Genomic DNA, 23,992 nt, shown 5'->3' on the forward strand with positions numbered 1-23,992 from the left:
AATTCGAATCCATGGAGAAACAGCTAAATAGACAAAGAAATGGATTACCTTTTTTCAGGTGCGTGTCAATGATTTGAGCCGCACCTGATGTTTTTATGAATGTTTAAAATCAGTTGTTACTCATCAGAACATTTATTTTCAAGAAAGGAGAAGTTTAAACTTCCCGTTTATTCTTGAATGGTCATTCAAAACCAACTCCAGAAAATTGCCACGCACCGCGGAAAAATGGCGTTCTTAAAAACATCAAGGTCCGGCTTAAATCATTGAAACCCACCTGAAAGGAGGTAATCCATTTATTTTATTCTATTTAGCTGTTTCTCCATGGATTTGGTTTCTTATGCTTCAGAAAAAAGAATGCTGATTCGTGTCCAAAACTTAGTACTCCCTCCCGATGAGTGCCCCTCGGAAATGTTCGGTAAAACGCATCTTAATGTCGAAGAAAAGGGCTCCGCGTGCTCCAGTTTTCGAGTACAGCAGATTTTTTTCTTTTTTCATCGAAAGGGCACTGTTTAAGAGTTTTTTGGCGGAGAGTTTGGTTTGATACGACAATCCTATTCGGCGTGGGGATTTTTTGAGAGGAGCATGAGAAAAATGTTTCAACCTCTGCCAATTGCTGTAAAATTGTCCGATTTACATCCGGTTTTGGACAGGGTGGCTTGTTTTTTTGCGTAGAATCGATTTCTGAAATAAAAATATGGGGGTGCCATTTAAAAAGTTCGATTTACGGGAGGGGCACCCCCCGCCCCGCGCCCCTCCCGCAGTTTGAGAAAATTTAAAATACGTCAAAAGGTGTCCCCGGTCCCCCACGATATGAACTGTAGCAGAGACGTACTCTACCTTGAGAGTACGCCTCTGTTAGGAGCACCTCGGAAATACGCGATCTCTCACGTATGTCCGAGGTGCTCCTAACAGAGGCGTACTCTCAAGGTAGAGTACGTCTCTGCTACAGAACGAACACGTCTTTTACCGTTTTTCGAAATTCCAACCCGTTCGCCAGATATTCCAGGTGGCTCCTTTTTCGTGAGACACCCTGTATATTGGGTTGATCCAGAAAGAGAGAATTGGTACATCTGGACTAATATCCCGTGAAAGGGTCGGCATAAATTTTTAAAAATTTTTGAAGCCTATCAACCAATAAGAGTGTTTGTTTATTTACGGCCGTAATGGTATCATAATAGCCTACAACTTGTAGACCAGTCAAAAAACGGGACAACTTTCCTGTAATAAAAAGATAGGAATGGCCATACCTAGTCTATGTAGGTACTCTAGCTCCAACGATAGACCAATTTGACGCAGACCTTGATGTCGCCGCATGGATCACTTTCAACAAACAAAGCTCATAAAAACTGTCCAGAGAGGAAATGCCCTTGGGGTTGATAGGGAAAACCCAAGCGTTCCAGCTCGCTAAACACGCTTGCTTGTTCCATTTTACATGGTAAATATTCACCATCGCCAAAGAAAGTGTGCAAACGGCGATTTTTTACAGGCAGCACGGAATGCCGGACGAAAAACCAATTAACGGAAACAACGAAAATCCAGCTCAAGGGGGCCCACGGCCCACGCCCCTTTGATTTAGGAGGTGGCGTTGAAGAAGATACGATTATTGACTATGATGCCATCTTTCGATTTTTTTCATTGCCCTTTTACTTAATTGAGGGCGATAAGGAATAACAAAAGCATCCAAACAAGTTTTACGATCTGACAACCGAGTTTTAGATGAGAGAGTTTAATTGTTTGCTCGGTAATACAGTTGCACGCAATTACTTAGACTGCAGTCGACAAAAAATTATGTAGGACTCGTAATTTTTACGCGTTTGAAATTCGCACGGGAAAAAATGGGAAAAAATGTCGCAGATATAATCAGGGTTCAAGAATTTTAATTATACAGTTCATGAGCAAGCATCAGACATATTTTTGAATAGAAACTGTATTTTTACATATTTTTCTTGGGTTTCGTCTCCACGGGACATTTCAATGGGATTTGTCCTGAGTTCGAATCGTGGAAATGAAACTTTTGGGAATTTTTTCACTTAGGTATGTACCGTCTCCACGGAATGGGGATATCCCGATCCTGCGGCAAGTTTGCGCGGGAAGATTAATTGGTAAAAATGGAGTATTTAACGGGGATTAAGATAATAATTGAACACGATTAACAATTAGATACATTTTTTAGTTAAACAAACACGAACAATCGAGTAAACAAAAAGTATTACACAATTCGCTTTCACCTCGTCTTCCTCTCTCGGTTGATACCAAACTAAGCACTGGGCTGTATTGAATAGGTTTTATATTTTTCCTGACTTCGTAAGCGGGATTTTTCTCTGGGACGAATTCCGTGAAACGGCTCGTGGAGAAAAAGCGTGAAAAATGAAAATATTGATATAATATTGTGATTCAATACAATAAAATTGCAATTTTCACCATTAAAATGCGATTTTTACGCCATCAGTTTAATAAATGCCCATTTCAAACAATGAACAAGACGCGCTCAATGTATCAGAAAGATAGATTGGTCGAAAATGGATGAGAAATCGAACATCATTTCAATTTTACTGCAATCAATTTCAGTGAGACGTGTCCCTTCAATCAGTCCATGGGCAACATGCACAACACATTGGATTCATAGCAATACTACTTTACAATGTAACTCCAATTCATTGCAATCTGTACTACTCATAGGCGGATACAGGAAGGGGCGTAGAGGGCATACGCCCCCCCCCCCCCGTTCGTCAGAAAAAAAGGAGTGAGAAAATGAAAAGAAGGAACAATGGAAGAAACGGAGGAGAGAAGAAGAAAGGGCGCTTATTCTTGGTACTTATTCACGAAAAAATTGACTCAAACTGCATGTAGATGCTTTACATGTTCGTAAATTTTCTGGGGAAGCCCCCGGACCCCCTTCCCCCCCCCTCTCGTTCAAAGTGTCTGAATCCGCCTGTGGTACTACTTGGGAGAGATGGGGTGGTATTTGACTCGATTCACTTCACTTCAAAAAATAATATGTTGTTTTAGCACCTGGGATGTCAAAAATGTGTCTGGTCATTCCAAGATGCTGCCTTTACTGCCCCCGCAGTTAATTTTACATCCTGTGAATGGAAATTCAACTGAGTGGGCAATCAATAAGGCAGCATCTTAGGATCACCAGACACATTTTTTATATCCAAGGTGCTAAAACAGCATACCATTTTTTTCAGTGTTGATAATCTCTTGGTGTAAATTCCATGGAAGTTTAATGAATATTATGAATGACTTTTTGCAGAGAGGAATCATGCTGGAGTTGGAGAAAGTAGCGCGCTGGGATGCGGTACCGTTGCTCACGTGCCTGGTTCTCGTCGTCCCCCGGATCTTCGACGAGAACTCCAAAGTTCGCTATTACTTCTGCTACCTGGCCGGCTATTGCTACGGCATCCTCCTGGCAACAATCCTCTTCCCGCTTTTCTTGCTCCGACCGGGAACCATGCTGTGAAACGGTAAGCATTGTCCAGGGCAAAGCTCCAAGTCAGTCACCTATGTTGTCTTTGATCCTATTTTCGTGGTCTAATTTCGACTGCGTTGAGCAAACAAGAACCAAGCCACATCAGCAGGGTCAGACTGGCTCGCATCTGAGGGCGTGGACCCTTGGCTGGTTAAAGCCGCAGTCACACGCTGAATGTGGGAGCTGAATGTGGCTCGAATGTGGAAGTCAGGCCCGATGCCTGAATTATGCGCGTGTCGCGCATAATTCAGCAACGATTCTCAGCGACCATCGGATAATGTCGGATTTGTCTGAACTATTTGAATAGATTTTATATACATCTGGATGAAAATAACTCGAATTGCCAAATTCAGCTATTGAGCGATGACTGTTGACTTCAATTTCAGCTGCCAAATTCAGCGTGTGATTCCGGTTTAAGGGGGCACAATGTGATGTTTCCTGCTAGGGCATCCCCTACGTGGAGAGGGGTTCTGAAAATTTTGGCAAAGCAGCGCAAGTTTCCGCTATTTTCAGTTTCAAAGTTTATTGATCGTACAGAGTAAAAATTGCAAAATTGAGCGTATTGAAGTATCCGACAGACTTCTGAAATTAAAGAAAACATGAAAATTTAAAGCCACTAGACGTATCTAAACACCATTATTTCCAATAGAACCGTGTCAGTACTGAGCTGAACACGAGCTTAAGACGTGGGTCTGCAAATCCATCCTATATAAGAATCAGACAAGAACCTGAAAAGGGAAAAGAGAACGAGTATCAACATAGCCGAAGACAAGGAAGACGTATTTGGCCTCTTTTTTAACTTTTCTCCCGAATCTGAGCGACACCTCATTGACAGCATATATCAGGGCATTGAGAGCTCACGCTCAGAGTCATCGCGCCTTCAATTTTTCAGATGCAGCATGGACGTCCATCTAGTACGAATAGTTGTATCTCTGCGCCGTTGTAAACGCTCATCCTTTCCCTCGCTTTATTTTTACATATTGTGCTAGTTTGCGTTTGTCTTATTCATAATGGTGCTTCAAGCACTACGTGAGTAACACAGCTGAGGGTAGGAGAGATGTGTTTGGACCTCTTTTTTACCTTTTCTCCCGAATCTGAGCGACGCCTCTTTGACATCATATAGCAGAGCATTGTGAGCTCACGCTTCGCGTCATCGCGCCTTCAATTTTTCAGATGCAGCACGGACGTCCATCAAGTACGAATAGTTGTATCTCTGCGCCGTCGTAAACGCGCATCCCTTCCCACGCTTTATTTACCTATTGTGTTTGTTTGCGTTTGTCTTATTCATAATGGTGCTTCAAGCACTACGTGAGTAACACAGCTGAGGGTAGGAGAGATGTGTTTGGACCTCTTTTTTACCTTTTCTCCCGAATCTGAGCGACGCCTCATTGACATCATATAGCAGAGCATTGTGAGCTCACGCTTCGCGTCATCGCGCCTTCAATTTTTCAGATGCAGCACGGACGTCCATCAAGTACGAATAGTTGTATCTCTGCGCCGTCGTAAACGCGCATCCCTTCCCACGCTTTATTTACCTATTGTGTTTGTTTGCGTTTGTCTTATTTGTAATGGTGCTTCAAACTAGTAGCATAGAGCAGAACATTGCGAGTTCACGACCCACGCCGTCGCGTCTTGCATTTTTCATGTGCAATGTGAACATCCATCTTGAGCGAATAGTTGTATCGCGTTTACACTCTGGATGTCTCTTATTTTTGAATTTCGAAATTTAGGGTTATAAGCTTGCCCAAGGTAGGCTATATGGTAATTGGTATGTCCAAATCAATAGTCATTTGGAAAAAGAAGAAATATGTTTTAAGGTTTCTCAAAAGGTCTAAAAAGGGTGCGTATACCTAAAAATCGAACCGACCATCGCCTTTAAGCGAGTTACAATAGCGAATGAAGGAGGGGGATGAATGGATGATAAAGCGCCTGTATGTCAACAAAAAGGTGAAAATTTCTCAAAAAAGTGTTTACGCTTCAGAAAGGAGTTCCTGCACCTCTGTTCACCACTATCATGCGTAAAAGCACCTTTTTTTACTCCTATATAACTCTCTCTTCTTCCATTCATTTATGAATTTTTCCGCATATATTCTCGGTCGTAATTTTTTTTCTCCTCTTATTTTGTTTTGCTATCTGTCAGAGGGGCTCATTTTTGTCGCGGCGATGGGGCGTATCTGCCAATGGCAGATTGGCCTTATGGCCAGTCCAAGTCTACACATGAGCCATTGCCAGATTTAACCGAGCAATTTAACTTTAATTGACAAGAGACGTTCGTGCGAATTCCTCTGAACATTTTAAGGAATATGCGTCGTAGTATGCAAAGAATTCACTGAAATTTGCACAAATTAAATTGCCCCATTGAATTCGGCAATAGCTGATGTGGCTTGCTTCCTATCTGCTCAGCGCGGTTCATTTTATACCACGGATTATTTCCGGATTTTTCCAAGAGAAAATAAAAATCTACATTGAATAGCGGAAAAGCGTGACCGTCTGATCTTTCCGCGCTAGGTTTTCAGGCAATCAGACTTATACCAGACAAGCACTTTTAAACTCCTCATGGGTAATAATGTAGGAAATTGAAACCATGTATTTTTGTCGAATTCAGCCAATTTTTCGAGAAAAAAAGTCCGTGGCTAACTTTTCGAGGGTTTGGCGTTTCTGTTGATGTAAAATACACTTCACTTTCTGCAAAAAAAAAAAAAAAAAAAAAAAAAAAAAAAAAAAAAAAAAACACCAAAGATCTTGATTTTTGAAATTCCAATGTTCTTCCTCTTGAGTCAGTGGGACTGTAAAAAGAGTCGACCCAAGAGGAAGAAAATCGAAATTTCAAAACCAAGATCTTTGGTGTTTTTTAGAGAGTGGAATGTGTTATACATCAATCTAAAAAAAGCTTCCAATTAAATTTCTTTTTCATCTCATGAAATTCACAGAATCATTAACTTTCAAGCAGATTCAATCGATTTCATTGCCATTTAATGAGAGTACCTAAATTGCAGTTTTATTTTAATGCATTTTTAAATGCATTATTAAATTTAATTGGCTCGGATATAGTAGCGGAATTAATTTGCCGTCTAAGGCATCGCTAATGATATTGTATCTTTAAAATTTAACATTATCTCTCATTCGTCCTACTGATTTTGGACACGCTCAATCCGTAAAATATTGTGTTGACTCTGGGGATGGGATTTGCGTTACAGATTTGGAGCTGATCTATACAAACGTATCACCCATGTCATAGGCGTGTCCTGGGAGATTCGTAACGCTCACATTTTGTCTGAAGATCGAGGGGCAGTCATTTGCTCTAATCATCAGTCCATGCTAGATGCCTTAGGTAATGTTCAAACATTATGTGAATATTTTTTATTCAGAGACCACTCTGTCTTAAGACTAATAATTCAAGTGAAAACTTAACAATGTACACCGCAAATGGTGATAATTAGAGCACCACAACATGTGTCTCTCCATCAACATTTTTAACAGAGCACAAATAAAGTGCAATATTAACTTGGAACAGAGAAATTTTGTTTACATTCATTTACCATAGCATGAGTAGATTCAAGCTTCCCGCTCATTCAAAACCCACTCTAGTGGAAGAGCCCAAGAGTATCCTGGTTAATATGCAATTTGCGAGGGAAAATTTGGCAGCATTGAAATGGAGTTGAGTTCCTTCACGAGGGAAACCACGAAATATGTCAAAAGTAAGCGTTGAGAGAAAAATTTCAAAAATCTGTGCTCTTTTATTTGCTATAAAACAAAAATGAATGTTTGCTTAGATGCATGAAATAAGTACAAAATTAACTCACATACCAATGCATTTCGGCTAACATAGCCATCATCAGGGTATTACACATAAGAACAAATATTGACAGATCATTAAAAATTAGGAGCTAGAGCAAACTTTTGCCTACATCTCGCAAACCTACTATGTTTTCTTTTACTCTAGTTTTTTATTTTTAATGATTTTTTAATATTTGTTCTTATGTGTAATACCCTGATGATGGCTATGCTAGCCGAAATGCATCGGTATGTGAGTTAATAAAGTACTTATTCCATGCATATAGGCAAACATTTATTTTTGTTTTATAGTCGATTTATAGATGCAATAATGCATGGTTACAGAATTTTTTTGAAAAAAAAGTTACAGAAAATTCTTATATTTGCTACTTTCTCTTCTTAGTAATGTGATAAGGGGAGGGGACTTTCTCATCGATGATTTTCATCCTAATAAGCCCTCCCTAGTAGCAGAAAAATTTTTTGTTTTTCTAAAAAAAGTATAAAAAAAACATATCTGTTATCTAAATGATCGTTTTATATAAAAAAACGTGTAACGCTTATATAAAAAAAAATCAAAGCTCAGACCTGACCGTAATATATGAAAAATGATAAAAGCTAGATAAGGTAATTATTTTTTATACACACCTTTTTTATTTTTTTATATATTGCATGCATACGAAAGTGTTAAAAGTGAACATTTTTATGTAACGATTATATAAAAAAATAGGTCATCATTTTCGTGAGCTTTTCGCGAATTAGAAGAATTTTTAGTATGTTCGCGAAAAGCTCAGGAAAATTATAACATTTTTTTATATAATGGTTACATAAAAATGTTCAGTTTTAACACTTTTGTATGCATGCATTATATAAAAAAATTAACTTTTGTACATAATATTTATCTTTTCCTTCTATGGTTCTGCTACTAGGGCTAGAATTTTCTCACAGTACGTGCAGGCTGCGGCTCACATTGGGAACATTGCGAGAGCATTTGTCTGCGCCCCAAAGCTATTCAGGTTGTATTTATGTTCACAGGAGTGGTTCATGCGTTGGGAATTCTGAGAAAAGCCACGGCTATAGCTAAGAAGGAGGTGTTGTACGTTTTGCCTGTCGGGATAGTTCTGTGGCTGTCCGGAATGGTTTTCATAGACCGTAAAGAACCAGCTCAAGCTTTGAAAAGGATTGAGGCTGCCTCTGAGGCTATCCATCAAAAGGTCAGAGTGAGACACCAACAAAGGCAAAATGCTATTATTTTCATCATCATCATGATTTTTCGAACTTCACGAGAGAGTGGTTTTATATTTGGCAACTGATCACACGAGCAGAAAAATGAATAATAGAATTACCATGATAACTTTACGATTTTGCGACATAACGACGGTGAAACTACCAAACCACGTATCTCGTTTGCGGTGTTTAAAAATCTACGCTCACATTTTATTTTTTTGAAGTAGACCAAATCAATATCATTCCTTGAAATTTTCACGGAATTTTCTCCGCACAAAGAGGAAAAATCACAGAAATTTTCAAGACTGGATGTTAAGTAGTTTTTCATTTGAAAAATAAAGTATAACAGGAAGTCTGCGACGTCGCAAACCGAGATACGTGGTTTGGTAGTTTCACCGTCGATAACTAATCAAATTACCTCTTGCACGTACTGTTACCCAGTGTGGTGATATCTTCATCGGATTTGTTCCTCATAGGCCGCACATTTGCAACCTTAATCGATAAAATCCCGGGTAATTCTACCATAAAATTGCGGTAGAAATGCCCTTTTAGGACTGAGATAATCATGTCAATCTATTTTCATCACTGAGCATTAAATAATGTTAAAAAGGAGAAACAACCTTTCAAAAATAAATACATGCATCTGTACAAATGTATTAAAGTTGAGATTTTGCAGTTTGTCGTTGGTGTCCCGTGTAAGCAGTCAAATAGGTCTGGTCAATTAATATACCTGTGCAAAATGAAGTCTGGGCTACTTTACATGCTTCCTTGCCAAAGCTTTACAATTTGAAAATACTGCATTTTTTTCACCAAATGATCTACATCCTCAAGTAGCAGTGATTGCGATAAGTTGCAATTTTATCAGAGAATAGATCGCGGTTTCATCGACGTCAATGTGTTGCAATATTCTTTGATGCAAAATTGCGATTTCACCGCTTCAATTTGCAATAAAATCGCGATTTTATCGCAATATTATCAATAAAAAAATATTCATAAATTGAAATACAATTTCGATTTTATCGAACGCGATTGTATAAAAATAAAATTGCGACAAGATTGAGGGCAATCGCTCGAATATTGATGATCCTAACATTTTTATCGCCAAAAAATCGTAAAAAAAGTCTTAACTTAATATAACATACCGCGATTTTTCCGTTGGAAAATTCTTTTTAGAGTCAAAGTATCTTGTTCAATTACAGCGCCCCATTTTTCCCGAGAAATAAAACATGGGAATTGGCTAAAAATCCGAGACCTTCGGCAAAAATTGATTATGATTATTATTTTTTTTTCTTTACAGGTTAAACTGTGGATTTTTCCGGAAGGAACACGGAATAAGAGAGGGGACAAACTTCTTCCATTTAAGAGAGGGGCTTTCCAAGTAGCCATCCAATGTCAAGCTCCTATCATTCCCATGGTCTATTCGCCGTATTACTTCATCGATGGGAGCAAACAGCGCTTCCGAAGAGGTACGCCACGTAACTTAATAATAATAATCCGCCGTATATAATATCGGTGTTTCTAGTCATACTTCTTTTTCCCTTTTCACCAGTTACTTTTGGACTTTTTAAAACTTTCCAACGTGAATTTTTTTCATGAACTCCCAATGAGGAAATATGTGTTATTTTGATTTATCAAATGAATTTTATTATATTTGAATGCGTTTTTTTTTTTTCACAGGCAAAATGATCATTGACGTTCTCGAGCCGATCCCACCGAAGGGCTCACTTTAGATGACCTGGACACTCTGAGGCAACGAGTCTACGATGTTATGTCCTCCGCTTATGACAAACTTAAGCTGGAAGTCAAACAATTCGCATAAAGCATCCCTCTTGCGACCAGTTAGCGTCGATGTCCTCGTTTTATTTATTTATTTTTATTTCAATTGAGCCTGATTTGGTCTATATTTGTGCTAAAAGGAGCTATGCGCAAATTAATATAATCGAAAAGAACTTTGGAGCATGCAAACCCTTTGCACATAATGTAGTTCCTTTTTGTTTAATTCATTTTCACATAAATACGTCCATTTGAAAGTCTCACTCGTTTGCTGCGGTGCCAGGATAGAACGCAGTTAATGCTTCAAACATAGCCAAATTTCTAGGGACAAAATAGTATTTCTCTCATTTCTGAAAAACTTGTAAATATTTTCATCTTCCAATTTTTTGCTAATTTTGTTTGAAATTTAATGTGAAGTATTTTAAAGGTTTAAGGGGGAATAAAAAATATCTTTCCTGGAGAATTAATATTTTATAGCGGGAAATCCGGCAACATTCAGAAGTTCATGCGCCATTTTTCCGCAGCACGACAGTGTGCTTCTCCACGTTTTATGCCCACACTGAAATAAGAAGGGATGAGAGACGGTAATATGAGCATATGCTAATCGTACCAACAAACCTTATTGTGGCGCAAATACTGTAGCTCTAACCGCACTCACTATACGTATGGTAAATACTACCAAATGTCTGATTATTTTCACCCTATAGTGTTACTGCGACAAAAATCAAGTAGACTCATGATATAATCTATCATGCCTTTTTTAAAATTTGCCATATTAATTTCAGAACAGTTCACAACTTGAATAATTGTATTTGATAATACAATTCAGACATGGAAACACGAAAAATCTCACTGAAAGAATATGGCAAATTGAGACATTCCTCAGGGGATATTTTTCCATATAAAATTTGATCAAATTTCAACGGATGAGAACTTTGGTGATTTGATCAGTGCTTCCAGTTTTTAGCTTTAGAGAGCTTAAGGCGATTCTCGATTCACATCCGGTGGTAAGTTTTGTCGAATTAAATTTTTGCGTGCTAGAAGCATTTACTTATAGGCACTTTTTCGGTAGACATTTAGGGGTAAATAAAAAGATGTACCCCCTTCCCTCCCAGCATTCAGCTACCTTTAACTGCTGCGCACCACATTTCACGATCAGCGAGGTCCTAGTACATATAATCATGAACGATTACGTGTCTTGTAACTTGGTAAAAAAGTCTTACTATTATTTGTTGTTTACATTGTTTTATGCTTGGGTAAGTGACGTCCAGGAATGTGACGTGGTATTTGTCGCACATCGTGTCCACTAAGTACCAGACAAAGGTTCAAATTTTGTAACAATTTTTAAGAAAACAATATGTTTCATTTTTGTGGTAGAGCGGCATGGTGATGGCAGCTGGATTAAGAGCATGGAAGTCACCTTAAAAGCTCTCTACTCCTATCTGTGATATGTATATTTTTGTATGATTTGTGCACATTAGTTCACACAGAACATAATAAAGAAATATTTTGTTACTATCCTGTTTTTGCACTCTCTGTTTAAGTCCCAATGAATAGAAAATAATAAAAAAATTAACAACTTAAAAAAATAAAACAAAGATGAAGTTAAAAAACTAGCTAGGTATGCATAAGAATAATTTAAAAAACGAAATCATCGATGAAAATTTTGAGGTTTGATCAAAAATATAGAAAAAAATAAAGTAATAGTTCTAGCAGTACAGAAAGTGCTTGAACGCGGCTATTGAATTTGTGAAAAAATAATTATTGAAAAGAAAAATAAAGTGTAAAAAATTGTTATTTAACCCTTAGATGCCCAAGCCGGATCAAATTGACCCGAGGCAAGTAAAAATCACGATTTTCACGGGTTATATACGAGACCAATATGTGAGTATATACGAGCCTTAGATATAGGTCACTAAAAATATATGGTGGAAAAAGAATCAGACATCAAATAGACAAAAAGGAAAAAGTTGAATGTCAGGAATTTTTAGTTGGCAACTACCTCTGGAAATCCCAAGCCCGGTCAAATTGACCCGACTATCTCCTCTAGGAGAGTTAAGTAAAGTGCCCGTACTTACGAGCTTTAGATATAGGTTTACATCACATCCCAATAAGAATCAGACATTAAATTGAAACAAAAGAAAAAATCTAATGTCAAGAAAGCCGAAGATCATTGGCAGCGTAAAGCAGAGGACTGGACTGGAAGTTCACGTCTCGCGCCATCGCGCCTTCAATTTTGCAGATGCAGCACGGACATCCATCAAGCACGAATAGTTGTATCTCTGCGCCGTCATGAGCGCTCGTCCTTTCCCTGGCTCTACTTCCATATCGATCGTGAAAGTGCTGAAGTGCGTATCTCGGAAAACACGATTTTCCAGGGGAGTAAAAAAACTGTTTACATTCCTCTATCTTGTTAGTAGAAGAGTTATAATTCTTGAGGATACCAAGCTTAAGAGGTTTTTTTTTTTTACTCCATCCGCATTTTGAATAATTTCTTGGACGGTTAGAAAATTCGGCAGAAATGCCGAGTTTTCGGCGCTAAGAATTGACACTTCATCGCGAGATACGCATTTCTGCAATTAGTTATTTAAACCTGCACTGGGGGAAAAAAACACATTGGATCTAAAGTCAAGACTCTTAAAAACATTGACAAGAAAAAACTCTTGATTCAAGCAGATTAGCTTAAATCAAGAACCAAGCCTCTTGATTTGAGCGGATTTTCTTTTGATTTAAGCTTAAATCTGATTGAATCAAGAGTCCTTTTTCTTGCCACTGTTTTCAAGAGTCTAGACTCTAGATCCAATGTGTTTTTTTTTTTTTCCAGTGTGTTGTTGGCGGATCCGGATCATTTAAAGACTGAAAAAATAGTTTTACGTTTACAATTCCTTATCAGATAAGATTTAGTTTGATCTCATATGGCCAGATCAAGCATTGTACGATTGGAAAATGACATTTGATCACGAAATACGCATTTCTGCATTCATCAGCGTTTTGAACCTGCTCTTGATCATTAAGATTAGAAATAGAGTTAACTCATACGTAAAACTTGTTTAGAAGCTAAAATCCAATACTTGTGTCAACAACAAGTGAATCAGAGAATTGGTTTCCTTGAGTAACTTTTAACACGGCGGAATTCACGCCTAGCGCCATCGCGCCTTCAATTTTGCAGCTGCAACACAGACATCCATCAAGCATGAATAGTTGCATCTCTGCGCCGTCATCAATCGTTGCTAATTTAGCATCCCCGTGGCATAGTGCGGTTTTTTGGATCACGTTACTGCGTTCCGCGCACGTCAAAAAATTCCTATATCATGACCTCTCGACCCGCAATAAATGACCTACATTACAATAAAGATACGGGGGCGAAATGATTATGCAGTCTGCTCTCCAGTAAAAATCCTTTACAAAACGATCGTGGCAACCTCGCGCCCCAGTGTTTATACTTTGCTTTTATAACCTCAAAAACTGTGTTTTGTGTTTTAAAACGTCTTTGTATTGGTGGCATTAACATGAGTGATAACTAACATTATTTGTGTCATTTCCTATTCTTCGCTCAAATTTTGTCTCTTTTTCTTCGTACTTTTTGTATCTCCCAGGCCTAAATCTCACCCATCATGGAATCTATACCTGTGCCCCCTGAAGCTGGACCTCCACCTCTTCCACCTCCTGAGAAAGAAGAGGTTCTAAGTGAATTTTTGACAGAAGTAAGTTTTAATTTCTTCCAACCTCGATATGTCCAAGATAATTCAGTTAATTTTCATCACCCCTTTTCTACTCGTCAAGTGAATGTACAAACCAATCCGTATGTTTGGCAGTTGTCGTTAAGATAGCGCTAGTCCTTAAAATTTTCCTAAGATCAAAACGTAAACAAGGTTATTACAAAAAATTTTAGTCCGCTTTCCCAGTTTCTAGTTCTACAGATGCAATGAATTCATAAGATTTAAGCATGCGAGTGCTGCTTCAAGCACTTGAGCGGTTTCGCCGCAGGTAATCAAATTTTGTGCTGTGTGAGTTTATTGTCATCACATTGTATGTTAAGACAAAAATTATTATTTTATTAGATTGATGAAATACCGCTCAACAGGCCAAAGTGTAAACGCAGATTACACCATTGTTGAGTGTGACTGAGTGTTGATGGAATCAAGGTTTAGACTTTTCTTGATAGTCATGTTTATACGAGTGCAGTGTTTTAATTTGCGTTTAACCTTCAATGGAAAGAAAGAATTAGGAACTCTATCAACTCGAGGCATCATTATAATGACTCATGAGCCCTGAGCGTAGTTTTGATCATCTAGTACCTGGAAGTGCTTTATCAATTTAGAATATTTCCCTGACTTCCATTTATTCAACCTCCATTTAGATAAATGTCTCACTGTTCTCTAACTGTTTCCCTCTCGCAACAATTGAATAGCATACCTAAAGTAATGTAGAATAGACTCACAAATTTAACTGCATGCAACCTTTCTACACATTGCTAGAGCCAGACCTCTTAAGGTTTGCTTACTGCCACGGCCGCTTACACAAGCAGAAAATTTGAGGAAGGTTGTCTTGTTTGAAGCAGGCCTAAAATTGCCTTGGAAATATTTTTTGGAGCTGTGAAATCACCATCGGTGAAAGAACAGATCCATCACTCTACAGTCTGATACCTACTTATTTGTCAGTTGATGGTGCTTGATGTGTCTCATAATCAGGCACCAATACTTGACGCCATTGCTAATGTGTTGCGTGTGTAGTCATTCATTGGCCTTTTTTCTGATTTTCCCGTCTATGTGTGTCTACATAAACTTAAAATTTTTGTATGATTTTCTTTTGAGTGTGGAATCGATTAATAAGATTTTTTGTCTGTTTTACCTAGGTCAAAGAAATAGAAACAAGAGATTCTGTACTAACTCCCAAGCAACAAATTGATAGATTATTAAGACCTGGCTCAACATACTTCAATTTAAATCCCTTCGAAGTTCTCCAAATTGAACCTGATGCACCTATTGATGCTGCCAAGAAAATGTACCGGCGAGTAAGTTTATACTTTTTCTTCTTTATAGGGAATTAAACTATCTCTCCCTACGACAAAATTATCTCAAAATGAACTTTGTGTAAATAAATCAAAATGTATCTTATTGCTTTGTTGCCATCGCGTATAGTATTATTATCTTGGACACTGCATCCAAAAACAAAGCTATTTGAATATGAGCAGTTTAAATGGTTTTTTAATGAAATATTATAATATGATATCAGTTATCACCGGGTAAATGAAGAAACATTTTGCTAACAATGGGAGTCATCAGCAAATTTTGAGCAATAATTATGTCATCCATCTTCATGACAACCTACACTGTTGTGAATGTTCATCAGTTGTTCAAAGATGATCATTTTATGTAGAAAATCACACTATTATCTTTTTTTATGGCTTTCAAGAAGTTTATGGCTCCCTGGAATTCTAACTTTTGATATGTTTTATCATTTCAAACAATGAAACAGGTAAATTGGTTGTACTTATGAAGCATGAAGTAAAACAATTAGCACTAAACATTTTAACAAAGGAACACCTAAAAGCAAAGAATGTGGAGACTTAAACATGAGAATGTCTTTTCATTCACTGTCAAAACTAACTTATTTAAGTAACTCCATCTCATAAAAATGCAAAATTTATTTTTTCATTTTTTGTCCTGGTGGCTTTTATTATTAACATTCCTATTCTTTTTTCAGCTTTCTATTCTAGTCCATCCAGACAAAAATCAAGATGATTCAGAGCGAGCGCAGAAAGCCTTTGAAAGTAAGTTTAAAAATAAGTATGAAACTTGAAAAGACATGGCAAAAGAAAAATATCGACAGTAAAAATACCAGACCCCGTATCTCATTTGCGGTGTTTAAAAATCTCTGCTCCATTTTATTTTTGTGAAGGAAAACACATGAACATCATTCTTTGAAGTTTCCAAGAATTTATGTTGAGTAGTTTTCCATTAAAAGAAGGAAGATGACAGTAAGTCTGCAACGTTGCAAACTGAGATTCGTCATCTTGTAGTTTTAAAGGGTTTTAGTTTGTGCATGATATTTCCTCTTTTTATATAAATCAAACCCTGTGAAATGATTGAAAAAATCAATGTAATTTTTTTTCATTTTCTCATTACCTATTCATAGAAGAAATTAAAATGATCATGCAATTTTATCATTTTTAACCCTTAATGCTGTATCTTAAGCTTCCTCTTTCATTGTTTCCAAATTAAAGAAAAATTGAAATTTTCATCAACCATGACTAAATTTTTAAGCACTGATTTCTTTAATATTTCCTAAAAATGGTCTGCGTTTTGAAAAAAGTCACCTCAACCTAAACTGGATTTTGCTTGGTATACGTATAAACTCCAAATTTGTGCAATGTTTTTTACATTGATCCTTATGAAACCTTCTTTGGATTGAAGGATATTTTGAGTCAAGTATAATATCATCTTAGAAATATTTCTACTCCGTGATATTTTACTAAAGTGGATGCATCAGTTTTGATGATTGCATTTTATTCCCCCTTTTATTCATGAGACATTTTCTTCTCTATAAGCCTCAATCACACAAGTAGTCTGACTCCATGATCAATGACATTTGCAGGTTGAATGGACAGTCTGTATGCATGCACAAATACACATACGTGTCAGAGTGTCTTGTTTAGACTGATCGTGTCTGACTCTACAATAATTTAACAAATTCCATTACTATTATTTTTCAGTTGTGAATAAGTCATGGAAATGTCTAGAAAATGAAGAATCACGAGCAAAGTGCATGGAAGTCATTGAAGAAGCAAAAGGAAGGACAGATTTAATGGTGAGAATTTGTATAACTGATTGTATACATTATTGTATAACTTTCGCTTGAATGTCATTGGATAGTTCAATCTTGCAACTGTAGAGATTATTCCTTCCAATTTTTTTGAAAATTGTAATTACTCTCCCACAATGCGCATAATTGATGTTTGGAGCTGAAATCTGGCGATATTTTAAATGTAATTTATTCTCATTTGTACAGTCATAACTTTCCTGTGTCTGGGGAGAAGAGAGCTGCCCGTGGATCACTAAACAACAAATTTTGAATTCGGACTTAGAATAGGGTAGACTGGTGATTTCATACTTACCAGGGAAGGTCACCCTATATTTTTATTACATCACTGGGATCTGAAATGCGTAGAGGGGTAATTTGCCACTTCAACAAAAAATTGGGTATTCCAGGGCCCATAAGCGAAAACTACAAAATAGAGAAGCAACGGTTTTATAGGAAAAGAAATTTTTGGCCGCATTCCGTCAAGATCACCACGGCAAGTCAAGAGGCACCACGCAACCACTCCTTGTGTTAGATTTACACAAAATAGTTCTTGACAAAAAAAATTCCTTTTCAAGCGTCATGCTCAATACCCATGTGGCAAAAAATCATCATTTTTGCCATTTTCCAGAACTTAGTAAAATTTCTAGAATTTGACAATTACATGAGTCTATCAAAAGGAACACCTGGAGCGTTCTTGAGGACAGGTAATGAAGTTGATCGGCTTTTTTGTAGGTTTTTGATGATGCCAAAACCTTGCTTTTATTGTAGCAATCAAATCTTGCATTAAGTGGGGGGAGCTCAGATTTGGGTATCGAACTATGGAAGTTCATTCAAAAAAGGCTTGCATATAATTTTAGTGAGTATTTTTCCGGCTGTATGATACATATCGAGGGCTAACAAATAATACTGCCCAACTGATAATTTTGGCAAAAAAAGTTTGAGCAACTTTGCCGCATTCTACAGTATAAAATATGCAAGCTAATGATTTTAGTTTTTTTCCATTTCTGAGGAAATTGCTTCAGTGACACTGTAATGTATGAAAAAATTGCTAATCTAACCTTATAATTACAAAAATGGCGAAGTTTTCTCTTAGTTCTACAAAATCTCAGACCACAGATAGGTGATATTTAGATTAGCGAAAAATAGTAAAAACTGTCCAAACCGCAACTTCCTACGTTCAATTTTAACTGAGATATTGCCCTTTGAAAAGTCAGGTTTTTTATGTCATCCACCGCGGCAGTGATACCATTGGTTTCTTCTTCCTTTGTTCGATCAGTGATGCAAAGGGTGCAATGCATAACTTTAACAATGTTAAACGTAAACAAACTCAAGAAACAGACTGATTTGCACTTTATAGATCTTCTTATCAGGAGATAAGGCACTCGCCGTGAAGAGATTAGGCAGTCAGTCAGATGATCTCAGTTTATTTACGTCTAACGTCGCTGAAGTTTTGCATTGCACCCTCTGCATCACTGATCGAACTAAAGAGGAAGAAACCAAGGGTGTCACTGCCGCGATGGATGACGTCAAAAACCTGACTTTTTGAAAGACTTATCTCGGTTAATACTGAATGTTGAAAGTTGCGGTTTGGACGGATCTTATTATTTTCAGCTAATCTACAAGAATTAAGCATTAAAACACTATTCTGTGACCAGCGCAACTGACCCATTCAGTGAAGCTTAGTTTTAGATCTATTGCTGTTTCTGTCCACAAAACTGTCTTGTCCCGATCGTATTCAACCATGACATTTGCTGAATCTACATATTTTTTTTTTTTTTTTCAGATATCAGAGAAGCGTAAAAAACTGAAGCGAGAAGGTAAAGATCCCACTGTCGATGAAGACGATCCTGTAAAATATAAACACTCTGTCTATGTTATGACCATGAAATTATTTGCAGATTTGGAACGAAAGAAGAGGAATCTTGAAGTAAGGACCATGGAAGAAACGAAACGAAAAAGAGAACAAGAGATTGAAGAGGAAGAGAAAGTTCATCTAGAAAAGGAATGGCAAAAAAATTTTGAGGTAATCTTCTGTTCATTTTTAAAAACCTTTACCTCATCTAAATAACAAATTATTCAAAAGTTTACGTATGTATGCAAATGACTGTCTGCAGGAAAAGAGACCTTGAGCTGCAAGTACTTAATATAATAATACCAAAGAAGAAAAAAATATTCTCCAAGCATTTTGGTATGAAAGATGTCCAAAAATTTCAAATGGAACATAAGTTATGGTGACTTAAATTCTACTTCAATTCTACAAAATGATCACCAGGCTATAATGCAACTTACATACACTCTTTAAAAATGAACATGTACTGACCTGCTTGTATTTTATTCCGAATGACACCAGAAAGTTTTATGTTGAATATCCAAGTCTGATTTTTGGATCCAATTTGACATACATCACCATATCTATGTATTGAAAAAATTTTCCCTATTGACTAAGGCCCCTCTTTTTGTGAACAGTCACATATCGATGGAGTAAGTCGGCAGTCACATATCTCGCCTGCGGTGTTTAAAAATCTCCGCCTCTATGTTATTTTTTCAAAGGAGAACAAATTGACATCATTCCTTGAAGTTTTTGCAGAATTTTCTTTGCACAGAGAAGAAAAATCACGGTTTTGCATTTAAAAAATAAAGTGTGACGGGAAGTCTGCGACGTTGCAAACCGAGTTATGTGATTGCCGACTTTCACCGTTGATATATAGGTATGTTACTTAAAAACTGTTATGCTTTTTTTTCTCCTTGTAAACACATAAACTCTGCAGAAAAATATTGAGTCGTGATATTTAGCTGTAAGTTGACTTTGACAGTTATAGTAGAAAAACTGGAAATAAGAGATGGTAGAATAATTATTCAATTAAGAAAATTTCATTCTTTTGTTCAACATCTGCTCTAACTTCCCTCATGAGAAGACTTCAACAATTCATCCTTCAGGGGTTTCTCCGATACCGAATTACTCATTATCTCTTAAAATTTTTCACCACTTTTTAGCTTGATGCTATTCAGCAACAGTTTTTTTTTTTTTTTTTTTTTTTGTCTCATTGTTGATTTAAGATCACTGGAAGAAAAGAAGATGTGAGCTTCATGGATGGGTAAAATAGAAAAGTGCTAATTCTATGATGTTCATTCTGATTTTCGTTTCGTTATTTATTTTACAAAAAGAAAACTGATCAGAGTGTTAATCTCTGTTTACCTCCTACGCACCAAACAAAATATTAAGAAAATTTCAAGAAAATGTGTCAAGTAGGTCTCCATTTAATAAATGAAGTTTGAAGGAATTTATTTGCAGTATTAGGATCAGTGATAGGCTTTTCCTGATTTTAATCATCAATATTAAAAGTACCGTGTATTAATAATTGTAATACTGTATTTTAATTATAATTTTAATTAAATAAGTAGATTATTTCTTTATTTGCTTTTATCAATTGTTAAAAATATGTACTCACTCTTTTGATTCTTTCTGTTTTCAGGAATCGAGACAAAACAGGGTTGATAGCTGGAAAGCTTTTCAAGCTGGAAGCTCTAAAAAAGAACATAAAGCCAAGAAATTCAAAAGTTTCAAACCACCAAAACATAAAGCAGAGACGCGATAACGTATGATGCTAATAGGGTTTCAGGACATTTCATCAATGACATTTTATCTGCACATTCATTTCGCTCAGGCGTGAGCGTCCACAAATTTCTCTGGCCGCAACAGATTGGTTTATGTGTAATTATTGTCCAAATTTTATTGGTCCATACAAGAAATATTACCAACAATCTACGTACTGTTTCCCCTTATGTTTCCTGAAAACGAGTGGGACAGGAGGAAGGTAAGCTCAAAACTTATAAGATCATTCTTGGGAGCGCGATTAGCAGCAGGTGTGGGTATGCCAAAGTTACACTTAAATCTCCTGTGAATCGGCATCCATCCACTCTAGCCTGTTGTATGTGCGGATATGAATGCCTGGACGAAATGTGTGGGCAGACCAAAAGTTGTTGACGAAATTTTCTATAACCACTGAAAGCTTTACTAAGTGTAGAAGTTATCTATCTATGCTCACAATTTCATTTTTAGTGTAATTTTTAAGGTGTATCTAGAACTTGAGTCATGCAGAAGATTAGCGTGTATAACTATTGTTTATAGTCTGTTTTGGACAATTGAAATTTTTAATCACCAGGGCTTCAAATAATACGGGCTTTGAGGTGCAGGTCAGCGAAGCTGCGATCGAATTTGTTGTTAAATTTTCAAATTTAAAAGTAGGTTATTTATCTTTCAATTTTAATGAGGTGGTAGAGATTTCTATACTGCCATTAAACTTGTATCTGATTTTGTTCATGTAAAAGTTTTAAACCCTCTCGATCAGTAACCCTGTGGACAGCTGTTTCATCATGATTCCTGTAATCTGATCTTCTCTCAGGGTAACCTAAATCTAACTTGACAATCTGAACCCTTGTCATCCTCTGGCACACTCTTTCAATTTACAGGAGTGGTATAATGTATGTAGTCTAGCTGTGCGAAGAAAAGATTCTTGAGAATTAGAATTGTGCAGAAGGACCCTATTCTTATTAAGTTAATTGAAAAGTCTCCCGAACATGTAGCAAGCGTCAATAAATTCATGCCATTCACCAACGCATTTACTTGAATACCTACTCCGTCTTTGGGGAGGTTTTCTGTTTTAACAGGATCTTTACGACTGTGTTCATGTATATTTCATTAATTTTCTCAATTTATTTGGATGAAAATATTTTCTTATTGATATATTGGAAAAAGAGTCGGAACCTGAGTGCAATGCCCACTCATAAAATAAAGGCATCTTCTTTTTGCACAAGAATTAATTTATGTGTTATTTCATCTTAATAGCCAGAGAATGAAAAAAGTTAAGGGTGGAATTTTTGAGAATCAGCTTATTTAATGCTGTTTTCTGGATGACTGAATCCAAATTTCAACTACTCACATTCTAGCTGTTGGGTAGTAGTTGCTTTATTTGGATAAAAAAATATATGTAAGAAAGCCTATAACTATAATGCTTTTAGATGGGAAGGTTATGTTGGGATATGGATGCCATTACAAGAAATTTGAGCCATATTTGTAAAGTATTACAAAAAAAATTATTGCTGATCACTTTGATAAACTTTCCGGAAGAAATATACTTTAAGTATGTATGCAGATGTTTATTGTTCTTAAACAGAATCACTGATGCAATATAAAAATGATCTCATATCATCGGTCGAATTAATTATTCCGATTGCATACTACCTTTGATCCTAATCTATTTGGTTCTGAATTAAGTTTTTCATGTTTTCGTACTTTTCAAGTCGAGTGGACGTTTCTGTTTTTTGAAGTCTCCCCAGACTTTCAGCTGCTATGTTCCTTCTGAGGTGCCGATCGAGAACATCTGAATGAATCTTGTTTTAAATTTTCAAATAAAGTCTCTAGAGAGGATAATCATTTCATAAATGGTATGTTCGTATTTTTGAACTCCTAGGCTCTTCCTTCCCATTGCTTAGTTAGAGCTATCAACAACATTCATTTCTCTTAGATTGCACCCATGAAATGAGCAAGTAATATATGTACATCTATTACTCTGATGACCCCATTATTAAGTCGTAAACCGAGAAAGAGGGAGTCTGGGGATATTTTTTTTCTTCATGTAAATACTTGCTGTATTTTAGTTCTAATAAAAAATCAATTTTATTTTACATTCATTTGCAAAGTTTGAACAGTGATGTAACGAAAACGATCATTAAATAAAGAATAATTTTCTTTATTGAAGGAATTCTAGTCGTTTTATTCTTTCTCTTCTCTGTTTTTAATAGCCAGATAGCCCAGGTTCTTTAATCTGTATTGTGTTTTTGCATTTAAGACCTTCAGTACCTATCAATAATAGTTTACTACGTCACATTTAATGTATAATTGTGCAACAAGTGCCCTCCATAAAAACAATTTAAACAAGTAATGTCTAGGGGTCCATTTATTTGTCTTGAACACAACTGAAAATGGTCCATTAGGAAAAATTAATTTGTACCTATGTATGCAAATTTTTTCACTCTCCCTCTCCCTCTCCACTCCCCCCCCCCACCCTCTTTACAAATTTCATCAGACACTCAGCTTTTCTCATGATTAGTAATAATACCTGATTTGCTCATGGCAGGAACATATCTCGTACTTTCGGATGCACACATGATTCAGGTCCACTTCTAACGTGACACCTGATGGCTTTCGCTTAAAAAAAAAGAAAGAAAAAAAAATTAAATTTCAAACAGAACGGAATTGTTTCTTTTAAAAAGGGCCCAACTTGGGACAAAAAGGAACTTTCCCGTATGAAAAAGTGTTCTCCTATGGTCACATTACATGGACTAAACATTTTTTTAGTGCTTGGTGGACATTCAAAACCGGTCAAAAACACTCGATTTTGACTACATATTTACATATTTCTCAGCGCCCAATAGGGCTAAAATGAAAATAGTTCTCTATAAAATGACCTGAGGAGTCCAATTTTCTGGTCTAAAAGGCTCCATGAGTCGGCTGGTTCGTGGTATTTCTTGGTAAACTTATGAAAGCCCTCGTTTTGTACCGGTCCTCAGCTCAGGAAACCGTGCCAAGCTGCAGAACCATGTACAATCGATTCTGCGCCTCGAACTACGCAGGATTTGACTATAATCTTGAATTTCTTCATGTCCAAAATCGAGAAAAATTGACAGGGATTGAAGTGCATCTTTGATTTTTTCCATAGATTTTATTTTATTTTCTTTCCTTGGATATTGAAAAGATAGGCTTAAATTTCGTTTTCTCAGGTACAACAAACGATCTAGAAACTATAGATAAGATGATCCCAAGCTACGCCAACAGTGAAATTTGTAACACATCAGGAGCCACTATTAGGTTAGGGCGAGGATAGTCGTTTTCCATGGTTTCTTATGGAACTGTTGCTGAATAAGGACTTGCATCAAATTCAGAAC

At 36.7% G+C, this 23,992-nt stretch overlaps 2 protein-coding genes across 2 annotated transcripts; both read left to right on the forward strand.

The window, feature by feature from the left end:
* The first annotated feature begins 3,219 nt into the window (after window positions 1–3,219).
* Window positions 3,220–11,176, forward strand: LOC109034985 (1-acyl-sn-glycerol-3-phosphate acyltransferase alpha). The gene is given in 6 exon segments (XM_019048430.2): window positions 3,220–3,467; window positions 6,670–6,803; window positions 8,279–8,457; window positions 9,768–9,936; window positions 10,148–10,177; window positions 10,180–11,176. Coding segments are annotated over 5 exon segments (504 nt in total). The 5' UTR covers window positions 3,220–3,467; window positions 6,670–6,787; the 3' UTR covers window positions 10,290–11,176.
* Window positions 11,177–13,671: 2,495 nt separating this feature from the next.
* LOC109035011 (dnaJ homolog subfamily C member 8) lies at window positions 13,672–22,809 on the forward strand. The gene is made up of 6 exons (XM_019048463.2): window positions 13,672–13,947; window positions 15,099–15,257; window positions 15,950–16,016; window positions 16,959–17,053; window positions 18,831–19,070; window positions 20,521–22,809. The coding sequence occupies exons 1-6, from the start codon at window positions 13,858–13,860 to the stop codon at window positions 20,641–20,643; spliced, it is 774 nt and encodes a 257-aa protein (XP_018904008.1). The 5' UTR covers window positions 13,672–13,857; the 3' UTR covers window positions 20,644–22,809.
* The last annotated feature ends 1,183 nt before the right edge of the window (window positions 22,810–23,992 follow it).

This window comes from Bemisia tabaci, chromosome 2, assembly GCF_918797505.1.
Source record: "Bemisia tabaci chromosome 2, PGI_BMITA_v3".
Taxonomy (NCBI): domain Eukaryota; kingdom Metazoa; phylum Arthropoda; class Insecta; order Hemiptera; family Aleyrodidae; genus Bemisia; species Bemisia tabaci.

Bases quoted from the DNA above. Each gene is read 5' to 3' on its own strand.
- LOC109035011 (XM_019048463.2), top strand. From the start codon at position 13,858: ATGGAATCTATACCTGTGCCCCCTGAAGCTGGACCTCCACCTCTTCCA. The intron at 17,054-18,830 runs GTGAGAATTTGT...TTTTTTTTTCAG, and splicing joins AAGGAAGGACAGATTTAATG to ATATCAGAGAAGCGTAAAAA. The intron at 19,071-20,520 runs GTAATCTTCTGT...TTCTGTTTTCAG, and splicing joins AATGGCAAAAAAATTTTGAG to GAATCGAGACAAAACAGGGT.